This window comes from Netta rufina, assembly GCF_964035555.1.
Source record: "Netta rufina genome assembly, chromosome: 12".
In the NCBI taxonomy this organism is placed as follows: Eukaryota; Metazoa; Chordata; class Aves; order Anseriformes; family Anatidae; genus Netta; species Netta rufina.
The window spans coordinates 1,983,500-2,006,372 of NC_140135.1; the positions used below are offsets into that span (position 1 = coordinate 1,983,500).

At 41.5% G+C, this 22,873-nt stretch overlaps 1 protein-coding gene across 1 annotated transcript; it reads left to right on the forward strand.

The window, feature by feature from the left end:
• Positions 1 to 2,865: 2,865 nt before the first annotated feature.
• SH2D1A (SH2 domain containing 1A) lies at positions 2,866 to 17,280 on the forward strand (the record flags this gene model as incomplete). The annotated part of the gene is made up of 4 exons (XM_084294039.1): positions 2,866 to 3,002; positions 15,225 to 15,288; positions 16,690 to 16,825; positions 17,152 to 17,280. The coding sequence occupies 4 exons, from the start codon at positions 2,866 to 2,868 to the stop codon at positions 17,208 to 17,210; spliced, it is 396 nt and encodes a 131-aa protein (XP_084150165.1). The 3' UTR covers positions 17,211 to 17,280.
• Positions 17,281 to 22,873: the final 5,593 nt, after the last annotated feature.

A 22,873-nucleotide genomic window follows, 5' to 3' on the forward strand; every position in this document is an offset into this window, starting at 1 on the left:
CTATTTAAACTAAAGGACAACATTGGCATAAGAACAAATGGTATAAATTGGCCATGAATAAATTTAGGATGGAAATTGGAAGCAGGTTTCCAAACAACAGAATAGTGATGTTATGTAATTGCTTTCCAATGAGAACAGTGGAAAAAACAACAACAACAAAAACCCCGAACTACTTTTAAGACAGAGTATAATGAGTTTCTGAAAGGGATTATATGATGTGTTTGACTAAGATAGCAGGGAACTGGACTTGATGGCCCAAGAGGTCTGTTGCAGTCCTGTCTTTCTAAGCCTGTTTTTCATGGCCAAGTAATTCAGAGCACTGTTAAGTGCTTCCTTTCCTTCATGTATTTTTTAGATAATTTTTTACAGTATGCTTCAGGCACTGCTGGACTGATTTAGTGAAGGACCAAAACTCTGTTGTTCAGCATATTCTGAAAACTCTACAAACCAAGCAAGAAAAGGGGGTATCCAGCATCCCACAGGGCCAGGCCTGGGGTGCTTAAGGAAATCACCAGTACCTTGTCCCTGAATCCAGCATTTCATTACACCTTAAGCTGCATATCTCCATAGACAGTATAGCTATAAATGGATTTGTACGGAAACCCTGGCTTCAGGGTTTGGCCAGTGGACTTTTGCGGGTTCCTTACCCACAAAAGCAAAGCTGGGTGTTTACAGCTTTTTATTTTTCAGTAATAGCTTCATCAAGCAGCTGGGAGGATGTAGGTTGGCCTGGTAGTACAGTGACTCCCTTATTAAGAGAGTTTCTTGTAGACAAAAGTTTTATGATTTTCTACATATGGTTCAGTTGAAAAGAGTGGGAAAATGAGACCTGCAGCACTGGGTGGCTCTGGCTGTTCTTCCTTTCCAGCTAACTACACACAAACTTTTATGAAATCAGCAATTAATAGCAAAAATAGGTTAAGAAATTGAAAAGTTAGATGAAATCCCCAAGAGCACAGGTAGCTTAGAAAATGAGAAAAAATAGGTAGTAGATTCACAAGGGAACAGTGCTTTGCTTACACCTTGTCACTATCCACATTAATCACATTTGCAGTAGGCAGCAGCTCTACTTTGTTATGCAAATACTTTAGCAACTGATTTTAAAAAATGAGCAGGATAGCTGAGTCCCTAGGTTCACATCAAGAGGGTAATGAGCACTTGTGTTACCAGCCCAAAGAGCCATAAACACGGCAGTGGAAGTTTTCAGTCCCTCTTCAGCTGGGTTTTTCCAAAGCTGTCTCAGTCCTTTGGTATCAGGCAGAGAGGCTCACTGGGGTGTCCCTGCAGGGGACACGGTGACACTGGAGCTTGGCTGTAGGCGACTGGGGTGTAGCACTCACCCACAAGCTGCCCAGTGACACAATGGCTGCAAATGCCCATCCCTCAGGGGGAAAAGATAAAAGTAATTTGAAAAATGTATTTTTAAGGGAGAACAGTGTCAAAGGTCAGAAATGAAAGACATGAACTTCGAAATGGTCAAAGAGAAAATATTTAGATTGATTCAAACTTAAAAGAAGCAACCCTTATTTTATTCTTAAACTATTGTTTCTTGTTCCTAAGTGTGTGCAGCTACAGAGATTTTTTTTTAACCTGTCCTAAACTTCAACCAGGACACACTGTTTGGTGAACACCTCAGTAAAATGATCTTATTTTACCTGGTCCCATCAGCAAGGTCAATTCAGAATGAATCAGTCACAAGCAGCGATCACTAAATCATTGTATTTTTAGTTTGGTCATCCTCATATGCCCAGCTGTGAGGACATGGCCAAACCAGGGATGAATTCAGCCCTGAGTATGTGGCAGCCTGGTGGGGCTGGCCTGGTGCAGGGGCAGGGCCACTTCAGCACTGCTCAGCTTCAGCAACACACTCAGTTGGGTGGAAATTGCTTTGGGATAAAAATTCACATTTTCAGCCTGTTTGCAAACAGACCCATGTGCAAGCCCAAGAGTACAGGGGCTCTCAGGTGACAGGCATGCTGAGGAATATATTTGTGACCACAGCAGCTGAGATAAATAGCTTTTGCTCAGAGGTGTCTGGATTTCGGCTGCCTGCATGTGCAGTTGACGGCAGTGCGGATGGCATCAGGAAGGATGTGTGGGGCCCCCTGCCCACACTCAGGCTGCCTGCCTCTGAGCAAAACCAATGAGCATTAGCAGTGGTTAAACACCACAAAAGCCTACAAAAGTAACTCTTCATTAGGTAAATCAGTCAGGGTCAGCCTTTCTGGACACCAGGCCAGCCACTGTGGAGCAGCGTACCTGAGGACTGAGGTGAGTGGCCTGGTGGGGCTGTGAGGCCAGCTTGCTGCCTTTGGTTTCTTACCCCCGTGGATTTCACAAATAAGAGGTTAAAAAACACATCCCTGGTTTGCAGAGGGCCTTCAGGGTCCTGCCTCGCTCCTCTTTGCCCCTGCTTTTGTTCATGCTGGTTCACTGCATCCCATCTTGGCCGAGCAGGGAGCCGCCTGGGCAGAGCAGGCCTTGAGATGGTCCCTTGGCATGCGGGCTGCGATGCTGCAAGGATGTCACAGCCTGCGAAACAGCAAAATAAAATAGGGATGAAGGAAAGAAAGAAAGAAAGAAAGAAAGAAAGAAAGAAAGAAAGAAAGAAAGAAAGAAAGAAAGAAAGAAAGAAAGAAAGAAAGAAAGAAAGAAAGAAAGAAAGAAAGAAAACACACAACAACACACCGACAGAAAGAAAAGACAATGTGTTCGTTCCTCACTCTTCCCTCAGAGCTATCTCGCCCAGTGCAGAGGCTGCAGAAGTGTGAACACATCCTGTTTACATCTGCCACCCGGCTGGCGTGGTGGAGGGGAGCGTGCAGCGAAGGAGCCAGCTGAGGCACGGGGAGAGCCGGCCCTGCCATGGAGGCGCTGCCCATCTACCACGGGGGCATCAGCCGTGAGGCCGGGGAGAAGCTGCTTCTGGCGGCAGGCACTGACGGCAGCTACCTGCTGCGGGACAGTGAGAGCATCCCGGGGGTCTACTGCCTCTGCGTGCTGTGAGTGTGGGCGGACGGGCAGTGGTAGGGGTGGTGGGGACACTGCGGATCCCAACCTGGGCATCCTTGGTGTGGCATGGTCCCGTGTTGTGAGTCTGAACAGTGTCTGAACATAGAAGGGTGGGTGAGATGCCATGAAGGGCTGAGCAGCTCGTCTTTGTGACTGCTGTCTTCTGCTCCTCCAGTGCGCTCATGGGTGCACCCATAGCATTGCCAGCATCACCATATTGGGGAGGGCAGCACAAAGTGTTTTGTCATGCAGAGTGTGCCTTTGCTTTGGAATCCTCTTGGTCAGGCTGGGTGTCCCACGAGCCATTGGGCTTGGAGTGAACTACCTTTAAAGTATGCGAAATATGAAGTGGCAATGTTTCAACATATAGGATGAAAAGGTAAAATATTTGGTGGGATGGTCTGTCAGAGTGGGGATAGAGAGGTTTGTTCAAGAGAACTGGGTTCTGTAAAGTCACAGAACCTCATTTTAATGAGGCATTTTAATTACCCTACGTTTGGCATAGGCAGAGGAATGAGAAGTCCTGAGAGAGACTTCTATACAACAAAGTACCATAGCACCAACAGAAGAAAGATGTCTGCCAGGCCTGCACGGACTGATGAGTGTTGCTTTAGTAGGAGAAGAAAAGCAAGAGAAAACTGTGTTAAGGCCAGAAAGAAAATAGCTAGTGGCAAGCAAAGAGAGAGGGCACTTTGGTACTTGTGAAAAAAGCAGAGGAAGAGTCCTAAGTCAGGTTTTCCCCAAAGGTCTTGAATACATTTCCAACAATATGCAATTAAGCCCTGGGTGAGCATTATTATTCCCCTGTCGTAGAGCAGTAAATGGAGAGATGCAAGAAGGTAATACACAATCCAAAAATACACTACCTTCTTTTAGTGGAAAGTCTTCATGGAAGAAGATGTATTCTTTCTTCTCATGAAATCAGGTGAACCAAGAGAGGTGCCTCTGCTAACAAATACCTCAGCCCTTAACAGCTAGCTGAAAAATGGGACATAAGAAGCATCTCAAGTTAAATGAAAATGCAATAGACAGAGCAAGAGGTAAGTAGTGCTATGATTCCAGTGATGGCAATAGGCAATAAAAGCAGAATCTGTTTTAAATAACCATCAGAGGAAATGGTGATATATCTCCTTTAACACTCAGAAGTCAGTCAGTGCAGGTAAAACACCAAGGCATTAGAGAAAGGGTCAGGCAGAATGTTACAATGCTGCATAAAATAGAGAATCCTAAAATTAAATCCACCATTAGTCTAAATCAGGCTGTAAGTATATAACAATGTTTTTCAATTGTGTGCAATCAGTTAGAAATTTTGCCATGTTAATGGTAATTAATATCTTTAGGAAGAAATTTCATGAATGAAATTATATAAATATAAATATAAATATAAAAAAAAAATATATATATATATAATGAAAATAGGAAGAACAGAAAGGATTGCTAACTACAGCAAGCTTTGGAGAAAAAAGAAAAAAGACCAACCTAGCTGTTTCTGGAAATTATGGACCACTCCTGTCTTCATGTTATGTCACATTCAAACATGTATATGCTAAGAAAAAGGGAAAAGCAAAAAATATAACTGATGAATGCTATGCAGGTTTCTTCTGGAATATAAAACTTTTTTATTTTTTTATATAAGCCACAATGTATGATGGAAATTTTCAATATCATCTTGGATAAATCCAGATTAAAAAAAGAATAAATGAAAAATATTACAATGAATATGATCTAATACGGACAGTAAGGTGGCTGAAAAATGGTAGAGTTAAGCCTTGGCTTGAACACTTCCTAATATTTCAGTTTAGAGTATTATGTAAGAAATAGCGGATACAGTAAGCAACGTATCATACAATAACTTTGAAGACAGGTATCATAAAAATATCAGGAAATGGTCTCACACTGGAGATAGCAATGACAGCTTAGAGAAATGTGTGCCATAAACTACAGAAGTGCTTTAACAGGCAAATTTACTAAAGTAAAGCACTTCGGTAGAGAGTCTGGAGGAGCAAATACGGAAGGCATTAGAGATGTAGATATGTATTCAGTGGAGGATGCTAAGCCTGGTGTTGGCAATTGACCAAATCCTCCAAATTCAAGTCTGAACAGCATGCACAGAGATGAAACAGGTGACAAGCACGTATGCGCATGAGAGCTTTGGTAAAAACAAAGAAGGAAACAAGCAGTTGCTGTATTCACTGTTTATTAAAAAGAAAAGAAAACAGAAAAAAGTGTTAAGTACTTCTTTGCTTTTTCATACTTCCTAATAGATAACAGAAATTATGAGGAATAACAAAATAGTTCAGCAATTTACATTTCTGTTCAGAATCTATGCTGATGATCACTCTAGAAATACCTAGGTATATCAAGTCTCGGCAAAACATGTGTTTACTGGAAGTACTAAAGCAATTTTTGAAGCCTGAGAAACAAGCCTGGTGAACCACTAGATGTATTGCAAAAAGTATCACAGCTAAAAAAAAAAATTAATATCTTCCCAGTGAAAATTTTTAACAGCAGTGAAAATGTTTCATACTGACAGTGATGTTTCTATTGTTTGTAGAACAGAAAAAGAGAAAACTGTTCCCGCTTTCCAAAACCAAAATGCTTTCAGTCTGTCTTCTTTCACCTCTCCCTGCACTTCCCTAGAGAAGTAAGACAAAACAAATCTAAGAAGCCCCTGCTCCCCAGACCCCAACCATCTTAGGGATTTTATTTTATTTTATTTTATTTTATTTTATTTTATTTTATTTTATTTTATTTTATTTTATTTTATTTTATTTTATTTTATTTTATTTTATTTTATTTTATTTTATTTTATTTTATTTTTATTATTTTATTTTTACCATGGGGAAGGGAGAAAGGACTTGACAAAACTGAAATCACAGTTCCAATAATGAGAAAATAAATTTTGGATGACAATACTTGATCAGCTTGAACGATGGAGGTGGTTGCCCTGCATGCCCAGCTCCAGGTACAGCATTTAGAAAGTCCTGTGATTGCCTCTGCATTGCTGTGGCTCAAACAATGCCTCCTCTTTCTGAAAGATGGTGTAAGTTTGTGATGCCAGCCCCCACTGGCCACCACTAGAAAGCTCTAAAGTATTTTGGCAGTCTTTGAGCCTCCTAACACATGTAATAAGGGCAGTGGTGTTCACAGTCAGGTTCACTTGCCTTTTGCTTTTTCAATTAAAAAGTAGAGCCCTGACCTTTAAAAGGGAGAAGAGTCAAAGACTTCAGGAATCCCTTGCTACTGACACTGATTTTACATAAAAGAGACAGGTGGTAGCATAAAACCTGACCTATAGAGATGGGTAACTGTGGCAGCCAGGCCCCTGTTGTCAGCGCATTTGTATGGAAAACTCTGCTTTCTCTCTTCTTTGTTTCTCCTGAAGTATTCTTTATCTTCCTTGAGTGCTGTTTTCTACTGCCCCAAGTCACGGTGTGCCTGCTAGCCTTCAAAGAGAGAACAGTTTTTGGTGTGGCTGTGGCAAAACACAAAGAACCCACTTTTAGAAATATTTTAAGACCACAGTTAAACTATGCATGGAAGCATAGAAGGGTTTTTATTTGGACTAGGGTCCCCCGGGGCTCTTGCAAACGAAAATGCTGCCTGCAGCCTTTGGCAATGCTTTTTTGGCAAGACACTTCCAAGATCTTTGTGGTATGGATACCATTATTAAATAGATAATACATACTTTAAAGATGTCACTCATTAGTGTTTGAAAGCGTCAACAGAGGAGCAGGATCATTTTCTGAAATTCGTTTAGAGTTGTTTAGAATAGAAAGAAGATTTTTGCTGTTCCTGACAACAGGGATAGAATAAATGTGTATTCTTAAAACCAAAAAAAAAAAAAAACAAACAAACAAACAAAAACAAACAAACAAACAAACAAAAAAACACTACACATTTTACCTGTAAACATGCTATATTTAGCACTCTGAGGTTTTAATAACAGCATACAATTGTTATGGGAAGCTTTCTTTACTGGTACAGTTTCCTTGTTGCTCAATATCCCCCTTATCCCCCTTAATGTTTTCAGCACCCTCAGAAATCCTTTGTGCATGTTGCTCCTAATGAAGTCAATGGGGGACACAGGACAAGATAACAGGGGCTAGGTTGGGAAGCAGCCTCTTAAGCTGTGCATGAAAAATTTATGAATAAATGCCTGAGAGTGCCAAAAGCACCACTTTCCTTTACAGATATATGAGGGCACATGCAGAAACAAGCAGCTCATGCCTGAATTGGTAAATTTAAAGCAGTTGTAGTTTGGGTCTTGAGATTCATATACTTGAGCATGCTTGGCATGTTAGTAGTTGTTTCAGACCCTTTAATATTTCTCAGTGAACGTTCAGCTAAACATGACATACTTGTCAAACTGTATGTTCAGATCGTTTGTTTGAAATCAGCCATTCATATGCTGTGCTGCATTCAATTTGCAGGGAATAATCAAAAGCTGGAATTGAAAACTATTTAGAGCTCTTGAAGCAACAGTAATGGCAGTGGGGATAGGCTGCAGTCCCATCAGACTTTTACGTAAGCTATTTTTTCTGTCACCATAACCGCAGTGCACAAGTTCAGGCAACATGCTGAAACTTTCTGATGCAGCAGATGTATCAGGTGTACAACACGAAGGTGTGGTACAGGATCACGAGTCAGCTTCGGCTTAGCATTTCTTTTGTTTCCCATGTAATATGTTTGATAGAAGTGGCAGAATAATTGCATTTATTATAACATTGCACATAATAATCATCATCATTTTAAATGTTATTTGGAACAAAAGCTTCTATCCGAGAAGTAGCCTCCCAATTCAAGGTTGGTGGTGTAAATACCGTGCACTATTTTCAGCTTTGAAAAAAAATCTTTTACAGCACAGTGGAGGTATTTCAGCTACCTGCTCATCAGAGTAAGCTTCATCTTTGCCAAGAAAAACCTGTCTAAAGGCCTTCAGGTATTCCACTGATTTTCCTGGAAAGATTTTAGAAAGGTAGACAGCCTGAAGGGTGGATAGTCACTATGCTAACCAATCCGTAAATGACAGAGTGAGTAAAATTGTTAGATGAAAAAACCTAGATTAGCTCTACCTTGATTTTCCAGGATTGAGTTTTGAGGATTTAGTTCAAGCAGTGATTTCAGGTCCAGGGATTTTATGGTCAGAACTTTGCCTACCTTGCCTGGAGAGAAACAGGAAATCTAATAATGAGCTACACTGAATCACTCCCAAGCAAACCCAGAAATGTTTTGTAGAAATATGAAACTATCATTTGCAGTGCTATCGACAGTGTTTTATCTATTGCAGTTCTTGTGAGTTTGGTCTAAAATGAAAGAATTTTCACCAGACAACATTTTATCATGATTTTTTTTTTTTGTCTTGTGAGGTACTATTCTGGAGGAAATAATTAGTCATGAAGCTTAGCTAATGGCTCACCATAAAATAAGCTCCTTCCTTTTACTGTCTCAGATTTGAATCAATTCTTATTTTATTTCCAAATTTCAAGGCATTTTCCTGTTTGAGGCATTGCTTTTGGCTGGACCAGCTTCTACCAGAGCATCTTACCTGCTCAGCAAGGCTGCACACTCTCCCAGTAGGAAAATCAGCAGCTCTTCTGCCGATTGTCAGTAGTGAAAGGTGAAGATGCTGACAATCTTCCACAGAAAACTGCGTATACACAAACTCGCAGGCATTTCACAATACTTGACACGTCCGTTCAGGCTGTTAACTTCAGAAGAGAAAATCAAAAGAATGCGTTTCTTTATCATGCCCTAGCATCATGGTATCTCACCCTAGTAGTAGATTCAGTATCATGGGTAAATACCAGAAAAGCATTGGTAGGGGAATCAGAAGTGTAAACTCAGGTAGGTGTGTATAGAGTGCTACTGTGAGTTAAGCTCCAGTAACTCTGTCAGACTTTTCGGACCATGTAAACACTGATTTAAGCTATTTCATTCACTCTTGCTGACATAGAGCTTGTGTCTTGCATATCATCTCAAGGCGAATGCTATTTCTTCAGCTTGGGTTAGCTGATGGGTGGTAATTGCTAAGTTTCTGTACCTTGATTGTGCATCTGAAACCTAAATAAGGCAGGAACCAGGCCGCTTGTCAACCAGAAAATGCAAATTCCAGGACAGACTGAGGAGCTACAAGTTTAAACAGAATTTTCTTCTACATTAACTAACAAGATCCTTTGGTCTTTCTGTGATTCATAAACCAAGCAGAAACATAACAATTAAAAGAGGAAAAAGAAAGCACTTTAAGTGGATGTCTGGCTTCAACTGTTTTGCCTTCTCAGTGGCTGCCGCCACCACCACAGTAGGGAAGCCGTGCAGCTTGGTGGGAGCATGGGCTCCCACCTCCGCAGCTACTCCCATTGCCCATGTGCCCACACCAGGGTTGCTCCCTGGGATGGGACCACCTGCCTGGGCTTGGTCTCTCCAAGCAGGAATTCAGGAGCAGATCTGCAGCCCAAATCCTTTGGGTGAGGCAGAAACAGCCGTAGCCAGACCCTCTCAGGCTCTTGCATGCTGTTTGCTATGTGCCACTGAAATCCTGCTCTGAATACAGGAGTAGTAATTCCCCTATGGGCTCTCTTGCAGCATTCATCTCCATAGTATGATGTGGTGTGTAAACAGTATCTCAATTTGTGAGATGAAGAGTTTGTTAACTCTGTTTCACACATGAGAAACTGTGACACAGGATGCTAAGGGCTGCAGTACCCTTTGGGTTCCCAGTGTGAAGGTGACAGGAAAGCATTTTGATAATACCCAGAATTCAGCTGTATGGCCTGTGGACTTTGCTTGCATTGCTGAGGGCTGTTCCCTTGTTTATTCTTTTGCTTCCAAATCACCTGTCTTCACCCCTTCTCACCTCTCGCTTTTTATGCGTCTCCTAGTTAAAGTCCCCTGAGGCTTCACCTCCCTTTACCCTCTTCCTTACTCAGATGGACTCTCCCAGGACTTCAGTTTTCAACGCTATTTCCCTGTCCAGCTTGCACAGAGGCAGCTCCCCATCTTTCCTTCCATGAAGCATTGTTTCTCCTACCATGTCGCCTTTACTGGCACTTCACTATTCTCCGTACCTTAGAGAAGGCTAAGGCAAACACCCCAGACACAAAATTTCAGCCTAAAGGGCTGAGATGTGACAAAGTTATAACAAAGTTATAAACTGAGCTTGGGCAGTATGTAATGCTCTGGACCTCTGTTCATAAACCATACCACTGTGTGTCCCTAACCAATTTCATAAAGGGAAATTCTCAGGTAAGTCCAAGACACAAATGCATCAGGTAAGAGGAGTTGACTAGTACAGTGTAAAGACATCAGAATAAGTTATATGAAGAGGGAGAAATTGATGCCATTTATTGCTGACATGGCTTTCCCCCATCTCTCTGTCTTTCTCCCTTTATATTTGTTCCATTTTGGAACCAGAAATGAATACAAATTAGTTTAATAAAATTTCCCAACTGAGATACAAAACATTTGGAAATGATTTTAAAATACACCATGCAGCTGAAATGTCATGGTTAATTTTAAGCTGCAGCATGCAGCTAATAACCTCTGGCTATTTCAATGGTACAGAAGATTGTAATTATTCACCTGTTAAAGCAAATGCTGCTTTAACAAGTCTGATCACAGTTGAAAAGGAGAAGTGGAGAGGACAGGTAGACAGATGCTGTCTCAGTATGTCATCTGTGAATGATGCCTTTGTAGCTCTTTGGGAGGAATTATCTAGCTATGAAGAAGAAAGCTATCATACAAAATGGACTGTTTCCTGCAACAGCAACTTTTTTGAGAATTTCCTTTGACAAAGTTTTCCCAGTTGTGGTATTGCAATGGGGACAGTGATAGAAGAGTTCCCCGTGGGTATTACACATCGGGAAAGAAGAAAAATGTTAAATGAAGTCAAAAAAGTCATTAGTGGTGACCAAAGCACTGTTTCGTCAGTGCTATCCAATATTACTTTCATAGCAATTGATGTTTTCTTCTTGCCTTCATCACCATTTTGGCATTTTTTGCCTTTGACCACGAATCTATGGGGCCCCATTCATCATGCTATTAATTCATGATTGCTCCCATCCCTTGGACTTCACTGGCGCATAGGAGAAGCTTTGCAATTGTGAGTGAGGCTTGTGGCAGTCTTTGGGCCGAGTGAAGGGATGTGGGAAGCCTTCTGCTGGACCTTTCCTGGCTGTAAGGAGATGCTCATCGTCCAAGAAATGCCGGGAAGTAAGTGTCGCTGTGAGAGTGCTCTCTGAAATCCTTCTCTCAATTACATCTGTCTACCTCTTGTTGATTTTCTCCAGCAAGGAGACAAGTTTAGGTCACTATACTCAGGTTGAGGTGGATCTGGCCTGCATCTGACCAGGCAATGACCTCAAAGGAGGTCTGTGTGAGAGGCCCCACGCGACTGGTGTCACCCAATACCTGGCTTTTGGTTATAGCTAGTCCCCACACCACATACAGGAACATTGTGTCACACTAGAAGCCTTCATTTGTGTCATGAATTGACTAAAATAAAGAAAACGGAGCTGTCTCCTAATGGTGGCTGGGGATTTTCTTCTGTCTAAGCTCCAGTAAATACTTTTTCCTGATGTATTTTGCTATTTGGAGGCAGTGTTCTACACAACCTCAGTTTTAATTTTTATGTTTAATTTTTGTTTTTAAGAAAAACAGCTTGATCTGCCTTCTTCCCACACTGATCTCAGTAAAAGTTGGGTAATTTAAATCATAAAAAGCTTTCTTGCAGGAGGCTGTGCCCATGTAGCACTGAAAAGAACTTGGTATACCAAAATCATGATGCTCGCTTGTGTGCTCGCTTGTGCGTGGAAGGTAGAAAGCACCTTGAAGTGGTAATGAAGTAAGTTCCTGCTGCTTAACAGCAAGTTTTGATAAGATCACATTCGTTAGGAGAGTACTTATCAGAAGAGCTGCAACTCATTTTGTGGAAAGAAAGACACCAATGGAAAGTAGCAAAATGGGAAAATCTAGCTGTTCATGTTCTTCACAAAACGCATCCTTTGTGCATTTCCTCAGAGAAAGCAGGCGTGGTAGGTGGTGGGCCTGGGCCATCACTGTTCTGTTCTGTTCTGGCTTTGTTTGCTGATGGCTTCAGAGCCAACAGATGATAACATTGTGTTTTTCATCTTAAGTGCAGTAACCCCCCTTCATGCCTCACATTATTTCCTCTTCTGGGAAAAAATGTAGATTTGCCAGATGAGTGCAGAGCTCCCACTTGTGCTTGCAAGGCTGTGATAGGAATGTCATACCCCTCCCATACTCCATGCAGTGCTCAGTACTTCCATGTTCCCAAAGTCTTGCTCCTTTCTCTGTATCTCAGGGGCTTTTATCTGAGATATCCTTTGAGTGTTCTCTGGGCTTAATTGAATTATTGTATAGTTGGAACTCTTTTTATACATGATAGGTATCTATTGCATACCTATATGCATATCACCCGTCTTTGTCCTGAATATTACTTAATCTGGCCTTTATTTTTCAGTTTGTCTGGCTTACCAAACCCACTTGGCAGAGTGCTGAAGGCCATCAGACATTTCAGAGTCAGGGCAGCACCCCAATCTCTCAACCAATTCAAGTTATGCAGTCTCATAGGAAGAGAAAATAATGAAAGAAACAACAGATGGCAGCTTTCTGGACAACTGAGCCATTTCTGGAAAAATCAGATTTTAAAGAGATTGGCAGGCCAATTGGCAGGCCAGTTGGCAGGCCTCAGGACAACCAAGAACAAGGCCTGGTAATATGCAGGGTATTATCAAAAACAGGAGGCAAGAGAGTGAGGTTTAGATTTTTTACAAACTGATCCTGCTTGTTTTGAGGATTGAAAGAAAAAAATTGTGGAGCTGGTCAGATAGCTGCTTCAGAGAGAAGGGACAAAATGCCAAGGTGCCTCTGGTATTTTCCAGCACCCTGTGGGCTGTAAAATCCTAGTTTCAGTAACCACAGCTTGGCTGGTGATCTCTGTGCCCAGATGAAGGAAAGATCCTTGTCATTTTCAGACAGATAGGGCTGCTCTTGAAACACTGACTACATAGGCTCCCGGAGGTTTTAAGAAAGGACATGATAGTACAAAGTTGTCTAAAATGGGAGACTGAAATCCCAGAATTGTATGGGTTGGAAGGGACCTCAAGAGATCATCATGTCCAATCTCCCTGCTAAAGCAGGTTCCCTACAGCAGGTTGCCCAGGTAGGCGTCCAGACGGGCCTTGAATATCTCCAGAGAAGGAGACTCCACAACCTGCCTGTTCCAGTGCTCTGTCACCCTCACCGTGAAGTTCTTTTCCATGTTGGTGCAGAACTTCTTGCGCTCCATCTTGTGGCCATTACCCCTTGTCTTGTCCCCACAAGCCACTGAAATGAGGTTGGCAATATCCTTTTGTTTCCCACACTTAAGGTATTTATAAACATTGATAAAATCCCCCTCTCAGTCTTCTTTTCTCAAGGTTGAACAGACCCAGGTCTCTCAGCCTCTCCTCATAGGGGAGATGCTCCAGGCCCTGTATCATCTTTGTGGCCCTCCGCTGGACTCTCCAGGAGATCCCTGTCTTTTTTGTGCTGGGAAGCCCAGAACTGGACACAGTACTTGAGGTGAGGCCTGACCAGGGTAGTTACAGTGCCATGGGACAGATGGGCAAGCAGTGCCGTCCTTCTGTATCCTTCCCTCATTTTGCAACCCCAGTGGGTTTTTCACACCAAAGGCTCTTTTTGGGCCCCTCCAAAAGTCCCCAAAGGGCTGAAGCAACTGGGCTTGCTGGGGGAAGCAGAGGCAGCTGTTTTCTTCCATCGGTTCCCAACAGGTGAGCACAGCCAGCCACCTTTAAGGTCCACATGGCAACAGGCAGAAAGCCGTGTCTGTGGGGACGCAAGACCAATTGGTGTGTGAGGTGGTGATGTGGTTGCACCTGGAGGAGGCCGGCACCTCCGTTGGTGTACGGGGAGCTTGCCCCCGCAGCAGCCCCGACGGGAGGGAGTGGCAGCACGTCGCACGCCTCCGAATGTCATCGTGCCAGGAGTTGAGCGGTGGTGGAGAGAGCTCACAAATCACGACAGGGATTTTTGCTCCTGCTTCATAGGGTTATAGCAGTGTGACAACTGTTAACAGCTTCCCGCTCAGGTAAATTATACCAGAGACTGCTTTGCAGAGGTTGCTTTAATGACTTTTTAACAAGAATTTATCCAGGAGCCGTGACATGGAGTGTAAGTAATTACAATCATACGGTATCTGTGTCATTGATGGTTTCTGCTATTTTGTAATAACTACTATAATACTCTGTATAATTGGAAAGAAATGTAGTTTTTTTCTTTTTTCTTTTTTCTTTTTCTTTCTTTCTTTCTTTTTTTTTTTTTTTCCTAAAGAATAAGAATTTATACTGAAATAGTGAACAGTCCCTAAAATCCTGCTGTATATTAGTGTAAATCTATGTAATATAATACATGGTCTTTTTTATCTGATATCATCTAAACTAATTTTGGAACTACCATCAGTTTTCTCTGCTTCCAAGTTAAATTTTGGATATTGGTGTAATAATCTACCATGTAAATTATTCACTGTATTGAGTTTTTAAAAGAAGCAGGACTGTGGCTGGATGTCGGTATGCCTTATGCTGTTAATGTACGACTCCTTATTCTCGAAGGAGTCAAATTAGATTTGAAAAGACAGAAGATTTCACACTCTTATAAAACTCTTTTGTCAGTGTTTGAGAATTAGGAATGTACTCATAAGGCAAAAAGTAATTTACCTGGATTTTGTGGTTCTAGCTTTCCAAATAAGTTACAGTCATGTTATTGCTTCTGGGAACATCTGCATTTAAATAAATCATAGACCAGCAAGATTATATGCCAATAATTCACATTTTCTTTTTTCCAGGCAAAGTATGCCTGGTGTTTGTCCGTAAAAGGAGGTCACTGAAAAAAATAAAATAAATAAAAACACTGAGGCAGGAATCGGAGCATTGTCACTTAACTTGGAATAACTGAAGATTGCTAAAATAGATCTGAGACAGACCAATTCCCTCATCCAAAAACCAAAAACCAAAAAACACCAGTGGGCTGAAGATCGTTTCTGGTCTGTGTCTCAATTTTCTATTGGCCTAGAATGTTTATGGGTGAGCTTATTGTTAAAGAAAGGTCATCAGATGAACCGATTCCCCCTACTAGAGTGAAACCTAGCAGTAGAAATGAGTAATAAATATCTGTTTTTTGTTTGTTTTTCGCAGGCATCAGGGTTACGTTTATACCTACAGAGTGTCCAAGACAGAAACTGGGTCCTGGAGTGCTGAGGTGTGTACTTCTCTTTTTCTCTTCCAAAAAACTTATCTATCCTGTTTAGTATTAGTATTGATTGAATGAAATATATTCAAATTATTCATGTTTCTGCAAAGTCTGATTTTCGTTGAAGGTAATGATCTTGAATGAGCCCATCACTAAGATGTCTTGGTGCCACTTCTGACAATTTTGAACTCATAAATTAATTCCCTCTTACATTTCAGCTATTGCATAATGCATTAGTGCATTATTTTGCATCATTTTAAATTGCAAAAATATTGTTTTTATAATTTGACAAGCACAAGCAATATTCAATTCCTTTCTATCTCACATACCATGAACACCAGCATATTTAAAGAAATACTTTTCAATGTACAGTGTTTTAAACTTAATTTCTCTTCAGATTAATTTATCAAAGGTGCAATATGGTATATATGGTAGCCAAAACTTGTTACAAATTCTGTTTTCACACACACGATAAGAAACTGGTTGTGCAGGTGCAGCGTGACACTATTTGTAATACAGAGAACAATTGAGGTTGTTGGAATCTGGATGCTGGCTTTATTTCTTTTATGAAAGTCTTGTTCTTTGTATGTAGTCAGCGTATTACTCTGTAATTATTTTTCTGTTTGCACCTTAATGAACACCAATATGCAAACATAAAAAGTTGCTAGACAGGCATAATGCCTTGGCCATTGTGATAACAGAATTGGCTGTAGTGCTCTGGTGTTACTCAGAATCAGGTCAGGGAATAAAACCAACTCACATTACTGCAGAGTACCTAATGATCCGCCTCACCATTGGAAGCGGCGTGAGGAAGATTTCACTCATTTATTCCTGTAAGGCCTTGGGAGCAAACCCTGAGGGTTTGTGCTGCCCAGGAGGGCTGGGACAAGCATTGGTGCCCAGACAGGTGCTGGGACCCCCAGGGTCCTCTGACTGCTGAGGGAGTTCCCTGGGCAGGGCTGTGGTGTGGCCCTGTCACTGCAGTGTCTAGTGTTAGGCCTGCTACAGCTCCTCCTATGACCTCTACTGGCTTTCTGCACATGGGTCTTAGGCTTTTCCTGGTTGTGTTGAGGAAAACTTTATCTGTGTTTCACAACACAGGTGTCCAGAAATGTGCCTAACAAGCACCACAGGCTCTGGGTTTGTCTTGTTGTGGTGATTAGGAAATTATCCCTCTCCCAGCCTCCTACCTCCACAGCGTGAAACCTCTCCTGGTGTGGGGAGGCCACTGTGCACCGGGGTGGGAGGAGAGCACCCACAGCTCATTAGCTTGCTTTAAGCTGGCAGGCGGAGGGGGCTGAGGGAAGGGCTGGCTCTGTCCCTGGATGTAGTTGCATTTCTGAGGACAAACGTTCTGCATCATGACCCTGAGCACCGGTGTCCCCTCATCTCTTGCCTTTGGCTTCACAGACGGCGCCTGGGGTCCACCGGCGGCTCTTTCGGAAAGTGCACAACCTCATTTCGGCCTTCCAGAAACCTAACCAAGGCATCATCACACCCCTGCAGCACCCCGTCATCAACCATGCAAATGTTGCATGTCCCCCAGGTACCCATGGGGTGTAGGGAGACTCAGCTGAGCAGGGCCCTCTATGGTGGGGATGGAGGTCTTGGGCCTGTTTGCAGTGTTAGCCTAAACGAGCCAGCACCAGGGCACTGCCAAAAATGTGACTTATTAGGGGCTGTCAGTGTGATGAGAAAATTGTTTTTGAATATGTATTCCTGATACTCTGGTGTATGTATTCCTGAGTGATAACTCAGGAGGTGACTACCTGCCCTCCCTACCACTGTGGCTCTTGTAGGGATGGTTCATCTGATCTGTCCTTTTTCTTGCAGTGTTCATCCTTCTGTATTTTTGTGATTATTTTTCTTTAGGGAGAAATGACAGCCGTGACTTCTACCTGCAGCCAGCACGAAGCCATTTCCCAGAGTGACATGACTGTACCTTCCAGTGCTGCCTCTAGTCCATGCTCTAGAACAGAACAAGCTATACGATAGTAAATACAACTCTGTGAGTTTTCCTGTAACATTTGCAGAAATGTGTTTCATAGTATTTCTATCTCAAGGTTTAGAAGTTTTTGGTTTCAGAATGTTTTGAATTATTTTTTTCTTTTCATTTTTTTTTCTTTTTTTAAAGAGAGAAGACAAAAAAATCAACTACTAAATGGTGTCATATCTTTTTTTTTTTTTTTTTCTCTTTGTAATCCTAAGTGCAAAATATTTTCTCACCTCAAGACTATTTCCTCTGTTTTACATGACTTGAATTTGGACTCTTCTGTGCTTTGTTCTGGTTGAAATTTATGCAAAACTGGGCAACACCCCTTCTGTAGGCTTAGAAAAATGGTTTATATTGAGGTGTCCTTGCCTTGAACACAGACTTGCTGTCTGTGTGACTTTCATTCATACAAGGCCAAAAATATTCTAGATGTGGCCCCAGGAGGATCCCCACTTCTCCCATCTTACTGGGCACTCTGTAAATCACCAGAACCAGCCAGCACTGCCTCCATATACAAAATTTATAGCTTGTGAAGACACTTGAAAGCTTTAGCAATGTGCTGAGTAGATGAGAACAAGTAGTGAAGAACATAATTCTTTGGTTTTTAGATATTCTCTGTACTTGAAAAAAACCCCACCTACTGCATATAATTTTTAAAAAATAAATTATTTTTGAATGATATTTTTGTTTCTTTCCACATTGTGTGTGTTTGTATGCTGCTGCTGCTGAGCTCCTGTGGGAAAGGTTTACATCCACAGCACTTGTCAGCTTGCAGAATTGGAGCACTTGCCTTTTAAACTCAGTGTCCTGCCTGAATTGTCAGACAGTAGGAAACACTTGTGAACAGACTTGATGTCCTACAACGCTGTTGGTTTGTGTTGCTGTTAGTCATGCTTTAACTAGCTCAAATGGTCCTAACTATCAAAAAGTGTGATTCTCCTGCACTTCTTTCCATAGCACAAGACTACAGTGACTGCAAATGGATGACAAAAATATATTAAAAAAAAAAAAGAACCACAACCAAATGGATGACAAAAATATATTAAAAAAAAAAAAAAAAAAGAAAAAAAAAAAAGAACCACAACCAAACAACATCTGTAAACATTGTATAACCACTCATAGGGTGCTTTGGATAAATGTTTAATGCGTATACTTCCAAGTTCTTCTGTGCAGCTTAGAAGACTGGAACCTTGTGCTAATAGGTAAAAAGGTTTTTACTTATTAGCAAAGAGCTAAACAGGCTGCTGGCATGGGCATTCAGCAAGGTTTGGCTGCTCCATGCAGCATTTATGTTTGGATTTGAGAAGTTTTTTTTATTATTATTATTTATTTTTATTTTTATTTTCCCCTTCTTATAAGTGGCTGTGTATGAAAGAGAGACAGAAGTGCAAGCAATAAAACATTCATTTGAAGGACAAAATGCTCCTTGTAAACCCTGAATGGGAATAAATACAATAAATAAAGAGTCCTGTGATAACAGGAAGCAGTGGACAATGCTGTTGCAAATTTGTGATGCTTGTAGTTCATTACTCAATGTCTGTCTAAATTAAGGCCACATTTCATTTGTAGTGAGATGTCCTGCCTCCCCTCCCCTTCAAATCATATTTTACAGTGTGTGTATATGTTTTGCACTATGCCTCCTTGTTACATATATTTTTTTTAAATATTGTTACATAATTCAGCAGATGTCAGCCATGGAGATTCTGAACTGAACATTACCAGCACTGAGTGCAACATCCAGCACCAGCTGGTTTTCTGTCGGGTGTGCTGATTGAATGTTTTACTCCTTGTCTGTGCCTTGAAGGTTTCCTGGTTTGCTGTACACCTGCGGCGGATAGTCTGTGGCTGCTCTGGTTCTGTGTTCCTGCAAACCTGGTGCAAACTGACCCGCTGGCGTGTAAGCAGAGTGCGTGGCCCGTGGGCTTCCTGGCAGAGCCCTTTTGCTTTCCAAGTGCTGTGTCTGGACACAGCCTGCTTTAGGCTGGCCTCTCCTGGGACAGAGGAACCAAGAAAGGAGTGCTTGGAAGTGGCAGATGATTTTGTCATGGTGATAAATGCGGTGGGAAGCACTGTGCCCAAGGGCTGTTCCCTGTAGAAATGTCACAAGCCAAGGCTGTCGGTGCTGTGTGGTGCAAATCCTGCCATACAACAGCAGCTCTGTGGTGCAGTGAGCTAAGGCTAACTGTCTTGACTATGGCTGAATCCAGAAGTGCATTGTTATTTTAAAAATACTACATAAAACAGGCCAGAAGATGTCATTTTTTGTTTAAAGCTGAGAATTTTGTTTCAGTTTCTGATGTGAATTATTAAGACAGTGGCTTGTTTGTATTGTTTCTTTTGGGTTCCCAGGAGCCTGGAATTGCTGTAGGCTTAATCAAGGTGCAAACAGTCAGAAAAGTTCATGCTACCCATGAGACAAGGCGTTGGCATTTGGTTATAAGAACAGTAATATGGAAAATACCGAGATTTCATTCATTGACTTTAGTATGAAAATCTACAGGTCCTTTAAAAAGCAGCTCCCCATTTTGTGGACACGATTTAATCGGGAAACATCTGAAGGACCTTTTTCCTTCCTGCCAGCCCCTTTGGGCTCCGCGACACAGGGATACGGCCCCATTACTCTGCCCTATCCTCGTCCAGCCCTTGTGCTCCTGCCTCTGCCACTGGTTTGGTGTCTTCAATGGGGGCTGGCACAGGTGATACTGCTGCTCCCTGCAGGCTGCTGCTGATCCCCCTGCTTCAGCCTCTACCAGAATCTCCCCTGCTCCCTGGCTGGGGCAGGGACAGGCTACCTGCAGCAATAAACCAATACCATTGTCAGGGTATTATTTTTTTTTCCCATTTCTACTACAGCAGCCCTTCGGCCTTGCTTCCTCCTCATCCAACATTGCCCTCACACTGGGTTAGCACCCAGCCCAGCTGCTCCAATCTGATTTTCACCACATACCTTTTCCTTCAGCCTTAAACACTCCTCCTGCCCCTCCAGTTCACTCTCTCCTCCTCTGGGCTGCATGTGTTATTTAATTTTTAATTTATTTATTTTTTCTTATGTGCGTACACATTCATCACCACCTACTTGAAGGAGGCCAGGAAATCAGAGCTACTGAACATGCAGATGCTTCAGCTGTGCTGCTTGTCCCCTACCACCTTCATCCATGCAGTTGTGGGGAGTGCAGAGGCATAGAGCAGCATTTTTTTTGATGCTCACGTTTACTCTGATCAAGTTTAGGAAACTGTATGGTATGCAGAAACAGGCTGTGATTTTGCAGGTAGTGCTATCAGAGTTATATGCATGAACTTTGGTGAATCAGAAGTATAATTAGATATTGCTGGCAACACCCTTGCAGCTTTTACATCAAGCAATGCTGTTTGAAGCCCTTATTTTACTGTACACTTTTTAATGACACGGTGTCAACAGAGACAATGTCACACGTTATCAGTTTGCACCTTTATTTTTTAAAAATGAAATAGTCAAAGTACTTTCTTTTTCAAATATCAACACATAATATATTAACTTTTAATATTTACAGCATGTTGCTGGGATGTTCTTGTAGAAAATGCATGCTTCTGGCCTGAAACCCAGAGCAAAATGTATCAGACCATTTAACTGCAGCCATGTAACATAAACCTGTACAGTATCCAGTCACTATTCAGCACAGGAGTTAGAGCAGGAATTAAAAAATTGGGACCTATTGTTTCCTAGCAACAAGGCCATTATAACACAATGTCTGTAAGATCAGAACCTGTAACTGGTGTGAGACAGAAACTGAAGATCTTGGCATACATTGTAAACATTTTACTGTTCATGAGAAAGCGAAAAAAGAACATTACTTTGACATATATTGTATGCTATGCTTCTCTTTCTCTTTTATTGACACTTCTGCCTGAAGAGTATGAAGATTTTAATGTGTTATCATGGTTCATACAAGTAAAATATTGTCAAGGACACAATCTGATATACTAACATTTATTAAAAGGCTAAAGTCCACCACGAGATCTAAGGAAAAACCAATAACTGTCGAACACGTTTCCTTAGACAAAGAATGGCAGGCGCTGAATGCCTGGACACATCCACATTCGTCGGACGCCACCGTTCCCTGTTTCTGCTGAGAAGCGATTCTCCTTATGGTCAGGACGCGTCTGATCTGGTAATGGTTTGCATCAAGGACAGGTTTGAGTAACAGTCAGCATTTGCTGGGGAAACCCTTATGGCCGGCTGCGGCAGCCTGAGCCAAACACCACTTCCTTGGGCAGCTCCCCAGAGCAAACTAATGCCTCGACAGGACTCTGCCCATCTCATTTTCCTTCCACTGAAATAGCAGTTCCTTTGCCTAAATGCTTTTGCCTCGGGATCTGTGCCTTGGCTTCCAACACCACCGACCACCCGAGACAATCGGCCGGGACTGCAGGGCAGGGAGCGGCCACCACTGAGAGGACCTTGAGGAGCCCAAACTAAACGGCTAGAATGGGTATACCCAGTTGCACATTGACCAGTTCATATATATTTATTTGGCTATGCTCTACATATATATCTATATATATATTTATAGCTTTGAAATGTTCAAGACTTGCTAAATAAATATGAAAACAAAGGAAACATTACTTGCACACATTACTGGTTTGGCTGTCATAAAAAATATAGCATATATTTCTCATGGTAGGTACTTTGCTACAGGATAGTGTGCAATAGTGATTATTTTATTTTGTTATGTTATTTTATTTTAATTTATTTCATTTCATTATTTTATTTTTTTCCACTTTCAGAACCTTGTTTGCAGTGCAGAATGCTAGCATCAAATTATCTGATCTAAAGAACAATACAAATTTGCATGCCATTATTTTTTTTTTTTTGCTTTTTCTCACTTGGATCTCTAGGCTATAGTGCAAAATAATAATAGTAAAAAAGCAAACAAAAAAGGAAAATAAAAAAGGGAAACTACAAAACAACAACACTCAGAAATTATTCTAACTACTAGAAAAAGAAAATGGAGACTGAAATATTCCCTGCCTCCATCTGAGGTTGTTCATGAATAAGATGGTCCAAAGCTGTTTGCTATAGTTACAGTTCTCACGACTCACTGCTGGCTGGCCCACATGGAGCTATGACTTCAGTCTCCAGTGCTCATTTATCAATACTATTTCTTTAGTACTGTCATCTCAACACAACATTATTTTTAGCTTCCTAAATTACTGACACTGTTATGATGAAAGCCCTTTTTTCTTTTGTAACAGGGCCACATAATATCATGTAATTTTTTAGACATCCATATGCTTGTAAGAAATATTGTTCAAAAATATCCACCCAGGAACTGGAAAAATGCCAAATTGACTTTCAGAGACAAACACATTTCACTCTTTGACCTTTTGGCATAATATGAGAACAACAGTAATCAAGGCAGTATTAAAAAACACAGCTTTAGGTAATACAAAGTGCATTTCCTGCATATAATACAAATATAACTTTAAGAAACTAAAGGCACAACTAACTAAATATGTATTACATACTAGAAATGCACAGTTCAAGGTAAATCTAATAGCTTCAAATATTTGTTTATAATGGATATTTAAAGCAGTTTGAAAATGATACGTCATTAGTGAATT